Consider the following 17,554-nt stretch of genomic DNA (forward strand, 5'->3'; position numbering starts at 1 on the left):
CTTGATGACTGTTATTTAATCTTCCATGTGATTTTGGATTGCTGTTTTTCATCTCTTCGCTTCTTATTGCCAGTTTTCTTAAACACTGCTCTTCTCTATAGATTTTCTCTCCAATTGAGAATTAAGAATTACCTTTTTTAGAAGTCTCAATCCAGTATTAAGTTATTTTCACATTAACTATAACACTCCCAGGTTTCTCTATAGCCAAGTGAATGTTCCACTTAGAATATCTCAAACTTACCTAAAGTATGACATGTTCAAATCAACCTCTGTTCTTAGCCAATAAAACCACTCATTTTTCTTCCATTCATTCAGACTGGAACATTGGAAGTTGATTTGGACTTATCACAAGTTTTTTAAAATTTTTCTTAATTTTCTTACTTTTTTCTTTCTTCATCCTCTCTTCCTGTTTCCTCTAAGCCCTGGGACGAGGGCAGTAAACACTTGAGACTTAAGAGGTTGGAACTGGGCTTTTCTGATCCTGGGTTCTAGTCTTGATTTGGCTACTAACTGACTGGGGGACCTTGGTTAGTTCATCTACACAATGGAATAATAATAGTAGCAAACTTAAAGGGCCTATTTGAGTAAATGCAAAGCACTTAGGAGCCTGGCACATACTAAGTGCCACCTAACTGTTAGTTGTTATTATTATTATTATTATTATTCCTTAGGAACTTCAACTCGGGCAGGGACTAGAAAACCTCAGGCAATTTACTTAATCTCTCTTATTCTCAGTTTCTTCATGAAGTGGGATTTCTAATAATAATTTTCTAATAAGAATTATTTGTATTTAACTAATTGTATATAAGTTTGTACATAAGTAAAACTCTTAATAAAGCAATCATCCAATAAATTTTGGCTATTAGTGATATATGTGATGGCCAATGACATTAATACTCTGTCATGAAAAAAATCATGGGTTTTTCATCCTTAAGTAACTATTTCCAGTTTAGAGATTATACCTTTCCCTGGTATGCATTTTCCATTTTTGATGATTTTATAATGTTTGAATTATGAAATTCATGCCACTTATCATTATTTTACTCCTGTAATGTTACTGTTTCTGCTTGATCTTAAAAATTATCATGTGCATAGACTTCTTCATGCTGATCTACAGCATGTCATCAAAACATTCACCAAATATTTAGATTATTTTCATTTGACACTTAAAAGAAACTCCCAAGAATATCTGTTCAGTTTTGCTTTTTGACTTCACTGACATTATTTCTAAGACCTTTCATGGTGATTGTCTGTAAACAAGCATTTCCAACATTTTGACCATTCTCTTCATATGGAATTGAGGGTCCAGTATGGCAATGTATTTTTTAAATTTCAGGAAAGGAGGTAAGTATATTTTGGTTTCAGTGTCAAAGCAAAATATTAAGTAAATTCTTGATTTATGGTGTGAAATTTGGGTAGATTAAACACATTGGTGGGCCTGCAACCAGAACCCTGGTTTTGCTCCTCACCCTGCCTTAACCCACAATATTTGAAAGCCCTTAGACTCTTTATGCACTCACAAGAACAATTATACTTTTTTCTATCCAAATATCTTTTAAGTGAATATTAGCCCTATTGCTTTGCCAAGTCCTTTATCTAATAAAAGAGGAATTCGGATAGAATGATTCCTGAATTTCTTGCCAGTTACATTGTTTTCTCTTAGGTCTCACAAAATGTGGGGACTGCCTCTGTGGATAGACAGCTGAATGTCATCACCTCTGGTCAGTCCCACTGCCTTCTTGCAGAAGAGTGAGAAGAAGAAGGGCTCCTGGATCAGACAGATGTGACTTAGGATTCTGCTGCAGCTACTTACCAGCTTCATGACACCCCTGAAGATGGTGTGGCTTCCTCTACCCGCATAACCTCAATCCTCTGGTTTTACCTGACCAAACATCAGATGGTGAGAAATAAAAAGTCTGGTGGTTCATTTTCAAATATAGTATTTAGCCTTAAAGTATAAAATGACTTGGGATGAAACAAAAATAACTGGAGGGGAAAGCAGGATGGAAAGTTACAAACAGTTAACACTGAGTGTAAAGATTTACAGCCAGTTGACAGACGGGAGGTGAGAAGGAAGGGGCTTTACCTGACCAACAGTGATAAACTGTGTATGGCCAAAAGGCGCTCATCCAAAGGGACTTGCCTGCCACAAGAGGACAAAGGAAGGTGGGGACAACGAAAGGCATATTTCTTTAAATAACCCCACAGGAAACACTAAAACCTAAGACACATTCCAGAGATTGTGCGCTCCACATTACTCAGCCAAAGAGGAACTGGGGAGGGATCTTGTGCTCTAGGGGATGAAACACCGATTGTACCCAACCAAGCTGGAGGTGCCTGACCACCAGGCACCTGATTTTGCCAGACTGTCATTAAGTAAAGCCTCGCTTTTTGCTGTTATCATAGATATTTCTAACAGATAGTTGCTTTGCATGAATTTTTTCATTTATTTACCACAGTTCTTAGCAGTGGTACTGTTATTCATCCTCATTGTACAGACAAGAAAACCAAGGCAAAGAGCAATAACAGATTAAGTCCAAGCTCACAGAGCTAGAAAAGAACAAACCAAAGGCCATGATCACTGACCTGGACTGCCCATTGGCATGGGCAGAGGTCATCTCTGACTCAACACTTTCACCCCTAGAACCAGCTTAGTGCCTGACACAGGGAGGTTGTCAGTCCATGCTGACAGATATTGTGTATGACAGATATTGTGAATGCCAGGGATAGTAAGCAGATTTGCTGTGGTTGACTGTGTCTGCTTCTCTTCTATGAAGAGAAAGAACACCCTGCATCAAATGTGATCCTCTGGCTCTTGGCTCTGCCTGTCCTGCTTCATTTGCTCTGCTGCCTTCTCCTCCTTCCTGACTGCAGCCGGTAGATTCAAAGCTGGAGCTTGGTGCAGAAAAGGGAAAACAGAACTCTGACCTGAGCGAACTGAGAGAGGGGAAACATGGAATGAGGGGAGGGAGCACATAAGGAAATATTTAATCTAATGGAATGGAAGCAAAATGTTACATACAATTGGCACATTATGAAATCAAGGTTTTGTACTACAGATCAGTGCCCTTTTCTTTCTGGCTTAACTTGGTCTGAGAATAAGCTGGGAGGTGTGGCTTAAAACTCCAGATTGCCTGCGGAATCAACTGGCACTCAAGCAAACAAAATAAAATACCCTTGCAACACACTGGCTATTTGTGGAGCAGGGAAGAAGTCTGCAGGGATTCGTCAGTCTCCAGGTCTGCAGAGAAGACAGAAGCATCATGAGCACAGCAGGGAAAGTAAGCAAAAAAGATTTACTGTTGGAAATATACTCTCATTTGCATAATATGTAAATGGATACAGTTTTTGATGAATAATCTAACCTTGATCAAATAGAAAGAATATGTATTGAAATGCAATATGCAATGTATTTATGATATATTCTGAACTACAATGAAAACAAATTATTCCTAAATATCTTCAACAAGAATGTGTAGAATATGGGTCTATTAAAATCTTAATTTCTGGGCTGGGGATATAGGTCAGTTGGTAGAGTGCTTGCCTTGCAAGCACAAGGCCCTGGGTTCAGTCCCCAGCACACACACACACACACACACACACACACACACACACACACACACAATCTTAATTTCCTACTTAAATAAATTTGCAATAAAGTGATAGTTAATTCCTAGCCACTTGTGACTAATTGTCAAATCTACCTAAAGTTGTAAATGACTGTCATCAAAAGTTATCTTTATATTAAGAAATCATAATTTAAATGTTATTCTTTACAACCATATTATTCTTATAAACACAGGAAAGTCAAGTTTGACGAAAGTTTTGTGAAAAGAATTTGATTCAGAAACCTTGTCAGGCTGAAAGACAGTAAAAGCAGCACAGATCAACCATGTGCCTGCCACATCAGGGACACCCACCGCTCAGGACCCACCTACAACTAGTGTCCTATTTTCAAGTACTCTCATATTTGTTTTGCCATTGTCCATGGGGAAAAGAAAATTAAAGGAGGAGAAGAGACCAATTGGGGAAAAAGAGGCATCACATGCAGGAAAAGAAATGTGAAATTATTATAAAGTCAGATCCTTTGGACTTTAGCAGAAATTGAACAAGGGAGCAATAAGTTTTAAGTGGACATACACTGACTGAAGTACAATAATGATAACAGAACTCCATGCACAAGTCAACAAGCCACCAGCAAACAACAATTTCAGGATATTAGGAAGTCTGTAAGGATGGCCTTCATGTCAGTGTCTTTCAGTTAATTATGATTCTCTCTTCTTATGTTAATGCTTCACACATTTTTAAAAGGTGTTTTTATTCTGTTTGCAAACCATTTGTTCATTTCTATAGAGCACTTATTAGGTAGTAGGTGAAGGGTGGGGTGTTTTACAAAAGCGAGATGACCTAATCCCTGATTTCAAGAGTCTCATCTTCCTGTTTGATTTTCCAGGTAATAAAATGCAAAGCAGCTGTGCTGTGGGAGCTAAAGAAACCCTTTTCCATTGAAGAGGTGGAAGTTGCACCCCCTAAGGCCCATGAAGTTCGTATTAAGGTGAAATTTTTTTCACTTATATTTAATTTTAGGTTTAAAAAAATTCAGAGACTATTCAAAATAGAAACAAACAAAAATCCATTAACAGGCACTTTTTAAATAGTTATCCATAGAATGTATTACATTCATTGCTAAGGCAAGCTATGAATGTAAATTGTTAAATTTTTAAAAAGTAACCAAAGAGTATGCATAGTATAATCCCAGTAAAACAAAAAAGAATTTATGTGTTCTTACAGAAGAAAAGTTATATACTAAGGTATCAAATTCAATTAACAGATATTTTCTTGGTGTTAATCTGCAATTTTTTACTTCCATATAAAGCATTCATTCTCATATGTCATATACAACAAATATTTCAGGATCAATTGTTGTAAATTATTTAATTCTGGAGAGGAAGGTAGAGAAGGGTTTTGAACAATCTTGAGAACAAATTCGATCTTTTGCATGTGGAGAGTAGGGACTCTTAGAAGACTTGAAAATTCTCAGAAGCATGATTACAGAAATGTGAATGTTATGTCCTTCTCAGACCTAATCATTTTACCTTTCATTTATAGATGGTGGCCACAGGAATCTGCCGCTCAGATGATCACGTGGTTACTGGAAACTTGGTCTGGCCTCTTCCTGTGATTTTAGGCCACGAGGCAGCTGGCATTGTAGAGAGCATTGGAGAAGGGGTGACTACAGTAAAGCCAGGTACAGAATTCACATCCAGGGGCTGGGCGTTAGTTCCAGATCCCAAGATCATCCAGCCCAGATGAGGAAAAAAAAGCGATAAGTGCTATAAACCTGGCACAAGCTCATGGACGAGGTGGGAGTAGAGGGGTTTCCTCCTTCCCTTCACATTCAGATGATTTTGTATTTTCTCCTTCAACAACTATTTACTGAGCACCTACTAAGTGCCAGCATCCAGGTTAGAGCCTGGAGTATATGAACCTCAAAAGAGACACAGTGCTGCCAGAGTGGAGGCATAATTGAATACCTTCCATTTTAGTGTTGCTGAGCACTGTCTCTGTCAGGACCCAAACAGAACCACAGATGGGGCGAAGGAAAAAAAACCTCAGTCTAGATCCCGAGACTCTCGAGCAGGGTATGGAGACTGTTCTGTGCTGAGGCTAGTACTGAGTCAACGTGGTCTTTCTGGGGTGGGAAGTGGAGTCTGTTCACCACTGTAGTCTTCCAGTGACTTACTTCCCAAACCAAGAACAATAAGACAAACTAGATGGAAGGAAAGGAAAGAAATGGCAGAAGGCAGCCAGTCGTAAGCAATACCACTTTTATTATCTTTAGTCAAGGTAACGGTGACTGGTTACAAACTGCTCATTATTTTATTTTTTAATATTTCTTTTATCTTAATTTTACTTTATGTTGACATGTTTTGGGAGGTAAAGGATTAAAAAAAAAAAAACAAAATTTTCATGCCATCATCTCCACATAAAGTTTATCTATAAAATGTGATGGGCCCATTTTTCTTGGTCTGGTTGGATAGTAACAGCCATAATTTTTTTTAAAAAAATTATATTTAATTCTAAAAAGATCACTTTAGCCAGTAGATTAAGCCCTTTCTTTTAAATATTTAATTAAACTGAATAGCAAATAATAAATAAATAGTTTAGAAACTATAAAGTGGTTAGGAAATTAAGCACCAAAAATGAAAATAAATTAATAATGAAAGGACACTCGTACTTTTAACCTCTGCTTTCTTGATAGCAAGAAAAATAATTAATAAATTATCAGCTAAAAACATTTGATAGTTCTTGTTCTCAATGAAAGAATATTGAGAGTTGAGATTTTCACAGGAATTTCTTGAGCTCTTTGTCCCATTTTTTCTAGTCTTTCTCAAAAAGGAATGAAGATTTTTTAAAAAGCATTCCCTTCATAATAAAGATAAGCATCATCACTTTGAAAAGTCAAAAACTGGTTGTTGAAATTATCATTTTTATCATAACTCATGTCAAGTTTTGTTTTATTTTTATTCTAAAAATGTTTTATTTTATTTTATTCATTTTAGTTTTATTGTAACTATTGAACAAAATATAAGATCTCCCCAGCGTCTGGTAGAACTATAACAACTTGCTTGCAACTAAAATTTATATCTAGCCAGGTTACGGTTAGACACACCTGTAATCCCAGCAGCTCAGGAGGCTGAGGCAGGAGGATCCTGAATTCAAAGCCAGCCTCAGCAAAAGCAAGGTGCTAAGCAACTCAGTGAGACCTGTCTCTAAATAAAATACAAAATTGGACTGGTGATGTGGCTCAGTGGTCAAGTGCTTCTGAATTTAATCCCCGGTAAACCCCCCCCCCCCCAAATTTATATCTGTACTTACAGCAGTAATATTTCAGGTTTAATTACTTAAGGATTAAATAAGATGATGTGTGAAGTCCCCAGGAAAAATCAGGGTGTGCCATAAACATTAACTATCAATACAGCGTAAATAATTTTTTAAAACCACGTCATTTTCTACATTCACACTTCTTCTTTGGGAATCTTCATGAAGGCACATATTAAACCCAAATGACCAATGACATGGTTGATTGAACCCTATTTCTTGCCTTTTCCAAAGATACACATCTCTACATGTAAGGATAAGTTCTTGCTTTATTAATTCCTGGATAGAAATTTAAGAGAAATTTGTTTTGTTCCCTTCCAGGTGATAAAGTCATCCCGCTCTTTAATCCCCAATGTGGAAAATGCAAAGTTTGTAAACACCCTGAAGGCAACATCTGTGTGAAAAGCAGGTAGGTTTCTTATACTCTCCTTGCACAGTTCACAAATTTGCACATCTGTTTGCTCCTGTTTCATGTCCCTTGTGTGTCTGTGTGTTCCATTGATCAGTATAAAAAATCCCCGGGGGACCTTGGAGGATGGCACCAGCAGGTTCACCTGCAGGGGGAAGCCAATCAACCACTTCATTCACACCAGCACCTTCTCCCAGTACACAGTGGTGGATGAGATGTCCGTGGTCAAAATTGATGCAGCTTCCCCACTGGAGAAAGTCTGCCTCATCGGCTGTGGATTTACAACTGGTTATGGCTCTGCAGTCAAAATTGCCAAGGTAGTATGGACAGTGGCCAATGAAACCAGTTAACATTAAGATCGTAAGGAACCAAAAGGGTAGCAATTTCTCACAAGTATCAGAGATTTTCATGTATTTGTAGTGTTGATTTTTTCATGTATTTATTTATTAAAATTTTTTTGTTCTGATTAGTTTACATGTGACAGTAGAATGTACTTTGACACATCATTCACAAACGGAATCTAACTTCTCATTGTATATGTTGTAGAATCACATCAGTCATGTAATTATATCCGTACATAGGGTAATAATGTCCAATTCACTCTACTACCCTTCCTGCCCCAGTACCTTCTCCCCTCCCTTCACTCCCCTCTGTCTAGTCCAAAGTACTTCTATTTTTCCCTAGCACTAGTCTTATAGTCAATTAGCATCCACATTAGGAAAAAACATTTGGCCTTTGTTTTGGGGGGATTGGCTTATTTTGCTTAGCATGATATTCTCCAGTTCCATCCATTTGCCTGCAAATGCCATGATTTCATTCTTTTTTAAGGCTGAGTAATATTCCATTGTGTATATATACAACAGTTTCTTTATCCATTCATCTGTTGAAGGGTACCTAGGTTGGTTCTGTAGTTTGGCTATTGTGAATTGAGCTGCTATAAACATTGACGTGGCTGTGTTACTGTAGTATGTTGATTTTAAGTCCTTTGAGTATATACCAAAGAGTAGAATAACTGGGTCAAATGGTGGTTCCATTCCAAGTTTTCTAGGGAATCTCCATACTGCTTTCCATAGTGGTAACACCAATTTGCAGTCCCACCAGTCATGTATGAGTGTACCTTTTCCTTCACATCCTCACCAACACTAATTGTTGCTTGTATTCTTGATAAATTGGAGTGAGATTAAATCTTAATTTTGATTTGCATATCTCTAATTGCTAGAGATGTTGAACCTTTTTTCAAATATTTGTTGATAGATTGTATTTCTTCTTCTGTGAAGTGCCTGTTCAGTTCCTTAGCTCATTTATTGGTTGGGTTATTTCTTTTTTTGGTGCTTTTAGAGTTCTTTATTTATGTGGGTTTGTCTCTGTGTCTTCTATTCTGCCTCATTGGTCTATGTGTCTTTTTTGGTGTCAATACCATGCTGCTTTTGTTATTATGACTCTGTAGTATAGTTTAAGGTCTGGTATTATGATGACTCCTGCTTCACTTTTCTTACTAAGGCTTGCTTTAGCTATTCTGAGTCTCTTATTTTTCCCAGTGAATTTCATGATTATTTTTTCTATTTCTATGAAGAATGTCATTGGGATTTTAATAGAAATTTCATTAAACCTGTATTATTCTGGGTTTCTTATTCTTCCAGATGAATTTCATGATTGCTTGCTCTATTTCTGTGAGGTACGTCATTGGGATTTTAATTGAAATTGCATTGAATCTGTATAGCACTTTTAGTAGTATGGCCATTTTGACAATATTAATTCTGTGTATCCAAGAACATCGGAGATCTTTCCATCTTCTAAGGTCATCTTCAATTTCTTTCTTTCTGTAGTTCTCATTGTAGAGGTCTTTCATCTCTTTTATTAGATTCATTCTGAAGTTTTTTGTTTGTTTCTTTGTTTGTTTGTTTTTGTTTTGAGGCTACTGTGAATAGGATAGTTTCTCTAATTTCTCTTTCAGTGGATTCACCACTGATGTATAGGAATAAGTTTCATTTATGGATTTTTGTAGTATTTGTTATTAATAGAAAAATAGCCCCAGAGAGAATTTGAGACCACATCTTAGAAAATGTACTTATTTATCACAGATGAAAATGCTGTTGATATTTAGTTAAGAAAAAGCAAATATTTTATTTCCAATAATTATTATCTTATATTTGTTCTTTGCGCATCTACTAAATTTTAGGCCTGGGATCTCATTTAGTCATTCATTTTACAGTTAGAGAGTAACTACACACATCAGGCACAATAGGTTCCGCTGGGTTCTAAGGAAGTCAAAGTGAATGAAAAAAGAGTTTGTTTTTGAGGAGCAAAAAACTATGGATACCCTACTCCCAGGATTAGGACCAATAATATATTCCAAAGCCTTATCCAATACACCTTCAAACTGAGGATCACCCACTCTGCAGATCCAAGGAGAAAAATAATGAAGCTTTAGCAATGTGTTTATCCCACTCACTGTGGGATTACACTGCTGCACTTCTCCCCTGCCATGAACATATGCCCACACGGATACTCAAAACAATAATGGATTTCGCTCATTATTAAAATACCACCCAACTTCATGGTGCATTATTGTTCTGTGTGATTTTTCTAAATTCAAGAATAAAGATAAACAAATATCACATTAGCCCCAGCCTACCTTATCTTAAAGTTGTCAGTTGAATTTCCCCTGTTGTTTATGCTTTGCTTTAAGCCCAGGATAACCCTTAAAGGCTTCTCATCTAATTCTGCTCTCATTACACTGGTTGTGATTACTGAAAGTTAATGGGCCAGGGAAGAAGCCGCTTATTGATAGCTTGATTGGATTACTTTTTGATCTCCTGGAGTGACCTTGTCTACTTTTTTCATTCCCCACCACCCTCACCAAATTGCTTTTGTGTGTGTATAACATACTGAAGCTAGTTACCAATGATTAGAACCATTGAGAGTTTCTTCAAGATTAGAGTCATTGCAGGCTGTGGTTGTAGCTCAGTGGTAGAGTGCTTATCTAGCATGGGTAAGGCACAGGGTTTCAGTCTCAGCACCACGTAAAAATAAATAAATAAAGATACTGTGTCCATCTACAACTCAAAAAAATGTATTAGGGTCATTGATATTTGGAGCTTAAAGTTCATCCAGTTCACTGGCTCTCAGCTTGGCTTCCCATTGTTGTGACCTGGGGATGGCATTCCACCCACAGAAATTCTGATTGAATTTGTATGGACTGTGACATTGTAATTTTTTAAGCTCTCCAGAGGAGCCCACTATGTAGCAAAACTGAAAAGTCACTGACTTAATTCAACCCCCTCTGTTTAAACATGAAGCAAGAGTAGCCAAAACAGATTTTGACCAAAAGTTGGACATAGCTCCTGAGAGCGTGCGAGGCATGCACTTTATATAGCTTGAACACTTCAAACATTGTGTGATCTATTTTTGCTTTTTCAAAAACAGGTCACCCAAGGTTCCACCTGCGCTGTGTTTGGCCTGGGAGGAGTTGGCCTGTCTGTTATCATGGGCTGCAAAGCAGCCGGAGCAGCCAGGATCATTGGAGTGGATATCAACAAAGACAAATTTGCAAAAGCCAAAGAGGTGGGTGCCACTGAGTGCATCAACCCTCAAGACTACAACCAACCCATCCAGGAGGTGCTGAAGGAAATGAGTGGTGGAGGGGTGGACTTTTCATTTGAAGTCATTGGTCGACTTGACACTATGGTATGTACCTTAGCATGCCTTGAGTTTTCTACTTCTGCAATATAGAGTATGCAGCATAATTTAACTATTATGCAGCAATATATTTTTGGAATAGCAATTTCCATCTCCTTTTTGTTACTTGGATCATTTAATTTATTGCTATGAGAAATCCTTCATTTTATCAGCTAACCAAAACTCAAATAATATTTCTCCTTTAATGAGGAAAAGAGTTTTTTTAATTGAGCCATTACAGATTAACTTTATTGATTTTCTTTTCCTTTTTTCTCTTACAGAACAATTTTTGGTATTTAGCAGGAAAAGTACATGAGTCCTGAACTGATTCAGTGTTCCTAATATCTAATAGTAGTATTTTCACATCAATTCTGGTTCAAGTAGCAGCTTTGAGAGGAATATTTTTAAAATAGGTAGTGTCATCCCTGCCCATAAGAAATTTAATCTTACTATTCTTTGATTCACGCTCATATTTCCAGCTTGTTCACAAATCAATACCTTATTATAATGATCGTCTCTCTAAGGTTCAAACACAGAAGGCTTTTCAGAGAAATAACAATAGATCTGCTGTGATGCTCACTGTCGATGGAAGATTCTGTTACATCGCCCCAGAAAAAGAGATAAGACCCCATTTCTCAAAGTAGCAGAAGCAAGGCATTCATTGACAGTGTTCATGCTGAGATTATAGAGCATCATTCAATCCAGAAGGCCATTCAAGGGTCCTGCCAGCTAAGTGGCCTTGAGGAAGTGGCTCAAGCTCTGTGTCTCAGCATCCTCACCTGTACAATGTGTCAGTTTTCATGTATTAGTATGAGTCAATACATTTCAAGGACTTAGAAGAGTGTCACACCCTGGCAAGAGCCTCTGTCACATTGCTATCACTATTGTAGTACTGATAGCAGACTGTTATTATCTTTCTGAACATCCCACTCCAAAAGGCACTCGTTAGGTTGATCCTGGGTCCACAGCCTGTAGTAAAAGGAAGAAAGCAATGCAGGAATCCTTATTTATGGATTGAGGATACAGTCCAGTCAAGCTGGAAGCTCTGAGTCTATGGATGTAGTACAGGACATACGACAGGCCCTCTTTCCCCTGCCACAGCCTCTGGCCTCCTCTAAGGGTCTCTGCCTTAATCAACACAGGATCAAAATTAACTCTACCTTGATTTGATATATGTTTTCCTCCTCTGTACTTTTCTTTCCCTAGAGATTAGAGCCATCAGGAAAAACCAATAACATACTTATTCACTGCAACAAACAGTATATTCCTAGCAGGTCAGTTCTCTGGTTACTGTCACTTGAATTATATCTCAAAAATAAACAAGTTGTTGATAATGTTGATTTTCAGTTAAAAACAAATTCAAAAAGTAAATATATACATAATGCAAATTCTGTTTTTAAACTGGCAAATTTGATTTTCCTCCACATTCTTAACAAATATGGTTTAATAATTTTTTTTATATTTCAATGAATTCTGGATTTTTTCAAATATCATCATCCAGCTAAAAGGAATAAGGAGCAATTTGGGGCCAACTATAATTTTACCAACAGAAAATATATCCTAAGGAAACTGACTGCCTTCACACACCACTTTATTTTACCACGAGACAGCACACTGCCTGGCACATCACAAGCACCCAGTATCTATGTATTGAAGTGAATACTTTTTTAAAAATCAGCAGATTTTCTTCCACTCCTCAAATTTAAGAGATATATATCTCATAGCTTTGTTTATGAATTACATGAAATAATGCAAGTAAAATACTTATCACAGTGCCACTTGTCATATGGTAAACTCTCAATACATGTTAGCTGGTGTTACTGATAGGAAATACTATTTTCAAGCTTGTAGTTCTTACATCATCTTTGGAATATGTATATTATTACTTTCAAAAAATTACAAATATCAATTACCATGGGTAATATGTTTCTAGTTATATTTTACCTAGCCAGAGCTCTCCTAAAGTCTGCTGAAAAAGTCCCCAGAGACAAATAAGACCCGATTGTTGAGGTTCACCAGGAAAACCTAGCAGTGTTAGTAATCGGGATCTATGCCCTGAAAGTAAAGTTTTTTACAGATGTGACCTGGGACAATATGTCATAGATGATGGAGGTCCAAAGAGAACCCAAATTTTTCCAAGGTTGTAGCTTTTCTCATTGTGCTGTTTTTCTATTTTCCCTGTTTTCCCATATGGAACTGGGTTGTTACTTTATTTGAAAATGTCAAATGCTCTAGAGCTACATGTTCTGAGGATATCTAGTCTTCCAAGTGTCACTCTTCAAAATCAAAAGACTAATCATTAATTAGTACAAAAATTAATTAGTGTCTTTGGAGATTCTAAAACACTCTTTTACTACAGACTATGTTAAAAATTGACAGGAGGGGAATAGATTCCTGGAGTGTCTTTTGAAGATCCAGAATAATAGGGATTGTTTAAAGTAAAACTAGTATGCATTTTGGAGAGATACGAACATCATTTTAGAAATGGACAACAGAATTGGAATCTGTTAAAAGAGAGATGACCAAGTGGACCAGAGACAAATTTCGATGATGTAATCATATCTTATTCACCAGTCAAAATATTTGTTCAAACTACAAGTTTCAAAATACATTCTTAATAATCAATTAATTAATCAATTCATAGATTGCCCGAGAATCATGTGATGATGAAACAGTATCCTTCTGTTGAAACCCAGACTTTACATATGTTTGTAATGATATTTGCTTCTTCATTAGTTTATAAGGAAGGATGAAGTACACATAAATTGATTCATCCATGTTTTCACTGAAAAATATACTTTCTGAGTATTTCTCCAAGCAGCAACACTATCCTAGGTACAATGGGGACTGAAACAGAAGACAATTTCCTCCTTTCAATATCACATGATCCTGTATTTCATGAGTAGGTGCTGTCAGAGAATCTACTTTAAGGAGGCAAAATATTGATTTTTATTCCAGCTTTCTGCCCTGTTATGCTGTCAAGATGCATATGGTATAAGTGTCATCGTAGGGGTACCTCCCGATGCCCAAAGCATCTCTGTGAATCCTATGCTGCTGCTGTGTGGACGCACCTGGAAAGGAGGAGTTTTTGGTGGTATGTAGTTAGGCCTAAGAACCAAATTTTTTTAACCTCAGAATTTCCTCCCTTCTATAAGTGACAAGGGTCAGATTTTGAAAAACAATGTAGTTACTACATTGAACATTAATTTTTAAAAAATGAATTAAAATTCCTGTTGTATCTATAGGTTCCAAATCAATTAGATGTGGAACTAATGCAAAGAGAAAGTCCCAAGACAGACTACTCTGGAATCCCCATAAATTAACTAGGAACTTTCAGCATCAGCTCTTTTCATACTTGTTACATAGGGCACCAAAATTCTTTGTAGGACACAGGAAATCTGTATCAATAATTTATGCCTATACTGATTGCAAATTTAGATGATTGCTGAATTTGCTTTTTGTCTTTGGTCATAATTATCTGTACTGTAATTCCTCTACGAAAAGCTAATAAGCACCCTAAAGCTAGCTACTTTATCTGTGAGGATTAAAAAAAATCAAAGCACTGCAAAAGGGCAGTGAAGGGCTCTTTGTTAACCTCATCAATAGCAGTCTACAGAATGTAGCACTTTTTACAGACTTTTATTTTAATTTTGTTGGGAAGTCTCCTCTCCAGTTCTACTTATTCCTGACTAAATCTAACAATGCTATTGTCTTCTTTTCAGGTTTTAAGAGTAAAGATTCTGTCCCCAAACTGGTGGCTGATTTTATGGCTAAGAAGTATTCATTGGATCCATTAATAACTAATGTTTTACCTTTTGAAAAAATAAATGAAGGGTTTGAACTGCTTCGCTCTGGAAAGAGGTAGATTTGAAGTTTCCTTTTATGGTAGGGTACTTTCTAACAGAGAATGAAAAAGTGGAAGGATGAGGAGAAAGCTGGAATCTGTTGGTTTTCCATCACCAGTTCAGTCTTTCCATGTAGAACATCTCAGATCATACTGGGAAAATCTGAGAACAGTTGCTTTGTGTTTCCTATCCAGTTGAAACTACATTATACTGATGACAACCCATCTGAGTGATCAGAGTCACTCAGCCTTTTTCAGAAAAGATCACTCACCTTGGCCAGAGAAATCATCAGAGTCACACAATCATAATTACAATATGGAGTCACTGAAGCCTCAGCCTGGCCATCATTAATGGCCATATATAATGTTCAGGACATCCCCCAAACTTTCATTATGGGAGTAAGGGGGATGACACTGAGATGATTTTATATACAGATACTAGTAATTTTTCAAGAAAAATACTACTATTGTTATTTCTTTTTGCAGTTTACAAATACTTTTTTACAAATAAAAATTATAATAAGGGAGAAGTGTACAAAATCCTATGTTAAATGTTTAAATCTTATAAGTTCTCCAAAGCTTAGGGGAAAGAAGTCAATCCATTTTCTACCTCTAACATTTAACATGACCACCTAATTGGATGTGTTTGGTCACCTGCATTTATGTGACACACAGGTAGGAAGAATTACCTTCACCTCCCACTTTCTTGCTCCATGGTTCATGTATTTTCTGCTACCCCCACTTCTTCTCATGAGATTTCAACTTTAAATAGTGGATCTCAATATAGTTTTAATTTGCATTTCTCTAATTGCTATAGATGTTGGACTTTTTTCATATATTTTTTGGCCATTCATATTTCTAAGAAGGTGGTTTTTAGCAATGGCATTAGTACCTATATAAATGTTACATTTCCAATATTCCTAGTATTCCCAAGAATGAAGTTCTCTTAGAATTAATCCATATCAACTTCATCATCTACTTCTAAGAATCCTTAACCATTTCTGTATCAAAACTTTATTAAACCTTTCACATGATCTTAACTTTACTAAACTCTGTTCCTTTAAGCAAGTTATCTATCTAGTAATTTGTATTTGAGTTTGTATCCCCACCCTACGCTAGATGTGTGACTTAGAGCAAGTTTGTAAATCCAAGTCTCAGTTTTTACCATCTCTAAAATGGAAATAACAGGAGAAACTAACAGCATTTTTTTGTTTAGGTTGGGGTTTAAATGAGGTAATGTTTGAAGAGCATCTACAAAGAGCATTACAAATAACAGGAATATATTACAAGTTATTTCCTATTTTTTATATTTTATTCCAGGCATGTAGACTTTCAGAAAAATACATTGTTTTGTTTTAAGGATTCTAGTGCAGAATTAAAGTCTAAAGGGGCAGCCATATTCAGGGTGTTGTGGTGAGTTTAAGATTGGAGAAAACCTAAGAGAGAACCAGAAAGGACAAATGGCCCTTACACTGCCTTGGAGCTTAATGTCCAAGGATGGCCAAGGAATGTCTGGGAACACAGATTTTCACTGAGACACGTCAAATGTTTAATTTACTCGCATGGAAGAGTGTAAATTGCCTATGTGATAAAAGTTTCTTTCCCTTCCTGTTTCAGTATCCGTACCATCCTGACATTTTGAGACCATCCAGATGCCTTTGGAGCAGTCTTCTGACTCTTCCCATCATCTGGAGTACCAGCCAGAAAAACATCAATTTTGTTCATTAGAGATGTAAACAATAATATTACACATGCAAGCTTTTCCTGAAAGATCAGAAATTCTTAAGAAATCATTTTTTCAAGCAAATATTTAAAATCCACATGAGAGTTATTGAACATAAGCAGGTGATTAACGCTAGTAAGCTTTTCTTCTTAAGCATTTGACTTATGCCATCTTTTCTGTTGAGGAAGGATACTTCTTGTGAGTTCTTGTATTTTTTTTTTTCTGTCTTTTTAACCACCAGTCATTTACACTAAGTGGAGGGAATCTTCCACTGTCCCCAACATAAACACAGCAGGATATTGTGCTTGAAGTCACCTGTATCTACCTTATTTCCACTGTCTGTGTTTTCCTTTCTATGAAATGTAATCCAAATCATAGCATGGGGGCTGGGGTTGTGGCTCAGTGGTAGAGTGCTCCTATACCATGTGTGAGGCCCTGGGTTCGATCCTCAATACCACATTAAAAATAAAAGTATTGTGTTCATATATATATATATATATATATATATATATATATACTTTTTTTTTTAAATCATAGCATGGTAAAGGATAGATTCAGGTTTAAAAATGAATATTCAGCACTTCTCAATCCAGGGACTTTCTTAGTTATTCAAAGGCAATATCACACATTTTCATACAGTGGTGGGAAATGTTTTTTTTTTTAATTGCTGTTCTAATATTTTCTTTGCAGTGAATATGTAATTGCTCTCAAATAAAATCAGGAATCTTGTTTTATGTGATAAATGTGAGGTTTGGATAGTAAATGTGGGAAATAAACTATTTCTGTACCATATTTTAAAAACTCTGTAATTTATACTTATGAAGGCATTTTATGGGCTAAACAGTTAATGATTACAACTGACTAAGGTGTCATTCCTTTTTGTTAGAAATAATGGAATGACTTTTAAAGTGCAGGGGCAATGGGAATGGAAGTAACTTTGAACACAGCATTTAAGATTGTAACTTAACAATGACACAAATACCCAAGAAATATATTTTCTAAGTAGATATAGTCATCT

The 17,554-nt window shown here is 36.4% G+C and overlaps 1 protein-coding gene across 2 annotated transcripts in view; it reads left to right on the top strand.

Moving 5' to 3' along the window:
* LOC306669705 (alcohol dehydrogenase E chain) overlaps window positions 1–17,328 on the top strand; it is a 59,268-nt gene extending 41,940 nt beyond the window's left edge. Inside the window, exons 1-9 of one of the 2 annotated variants that reach the window (XM_079153837.1) lie at window positions 3,128–3,281; window positions 4,454–4,555; window positions 5,110–5,248; window positions 7,204–7,291; window positions 7,389–7,608; window positions 10,718–10,978; window positions 13,928–14,063; window positions 14,692–14,830; window positions 16,431–17,328. In XM_079153837.1, coding sequence (XP_079009963.1) covers window positions 3,264–3,281; window positions 4,454–4,555; window positions 5,110–5,248; window positions 7,204–7,291; window positions 7,389–7,608; window positions 10,718–10,978; window positions 13,928–14,063; window positions 14,692–14,830; window positions 16,431–16,455 — 1,128 coding nt within the window. In that variant the 5' untranslated portion in view covers window positions 3,128–3,263 and the 3' untranslated portion in view covers window positions 16,456–17,328. Of the gene's footprint in view, window positions 1–3,127; window positions 3,282–4,453; window positions 4,556–5,109; window positions 5,249–7,203; window positions 7,292–7,388; window positions 7,609–10,717; window positions 10,979–13,927; window positions 14,064–14,691; window positions 14,831–16,430 lie in introns of those variants that run through there. The other variant, XM_079153838.1, reaches the window with a different exon arrangement.
* Window positions 17,329–17,554: the final 226 nt, after the last annotated feature.

This window comes from Sciurus vulgaris, assembly GCF_902686455.1.
Source record: "Sciurus vulgaris genome assembly, chromosome: 9".
NCBI lineage: Eukaryota > Metazoa > Chordata > Mammalia > Rodentia > Sciuridae > Sciurus > Sciurus vulgaris.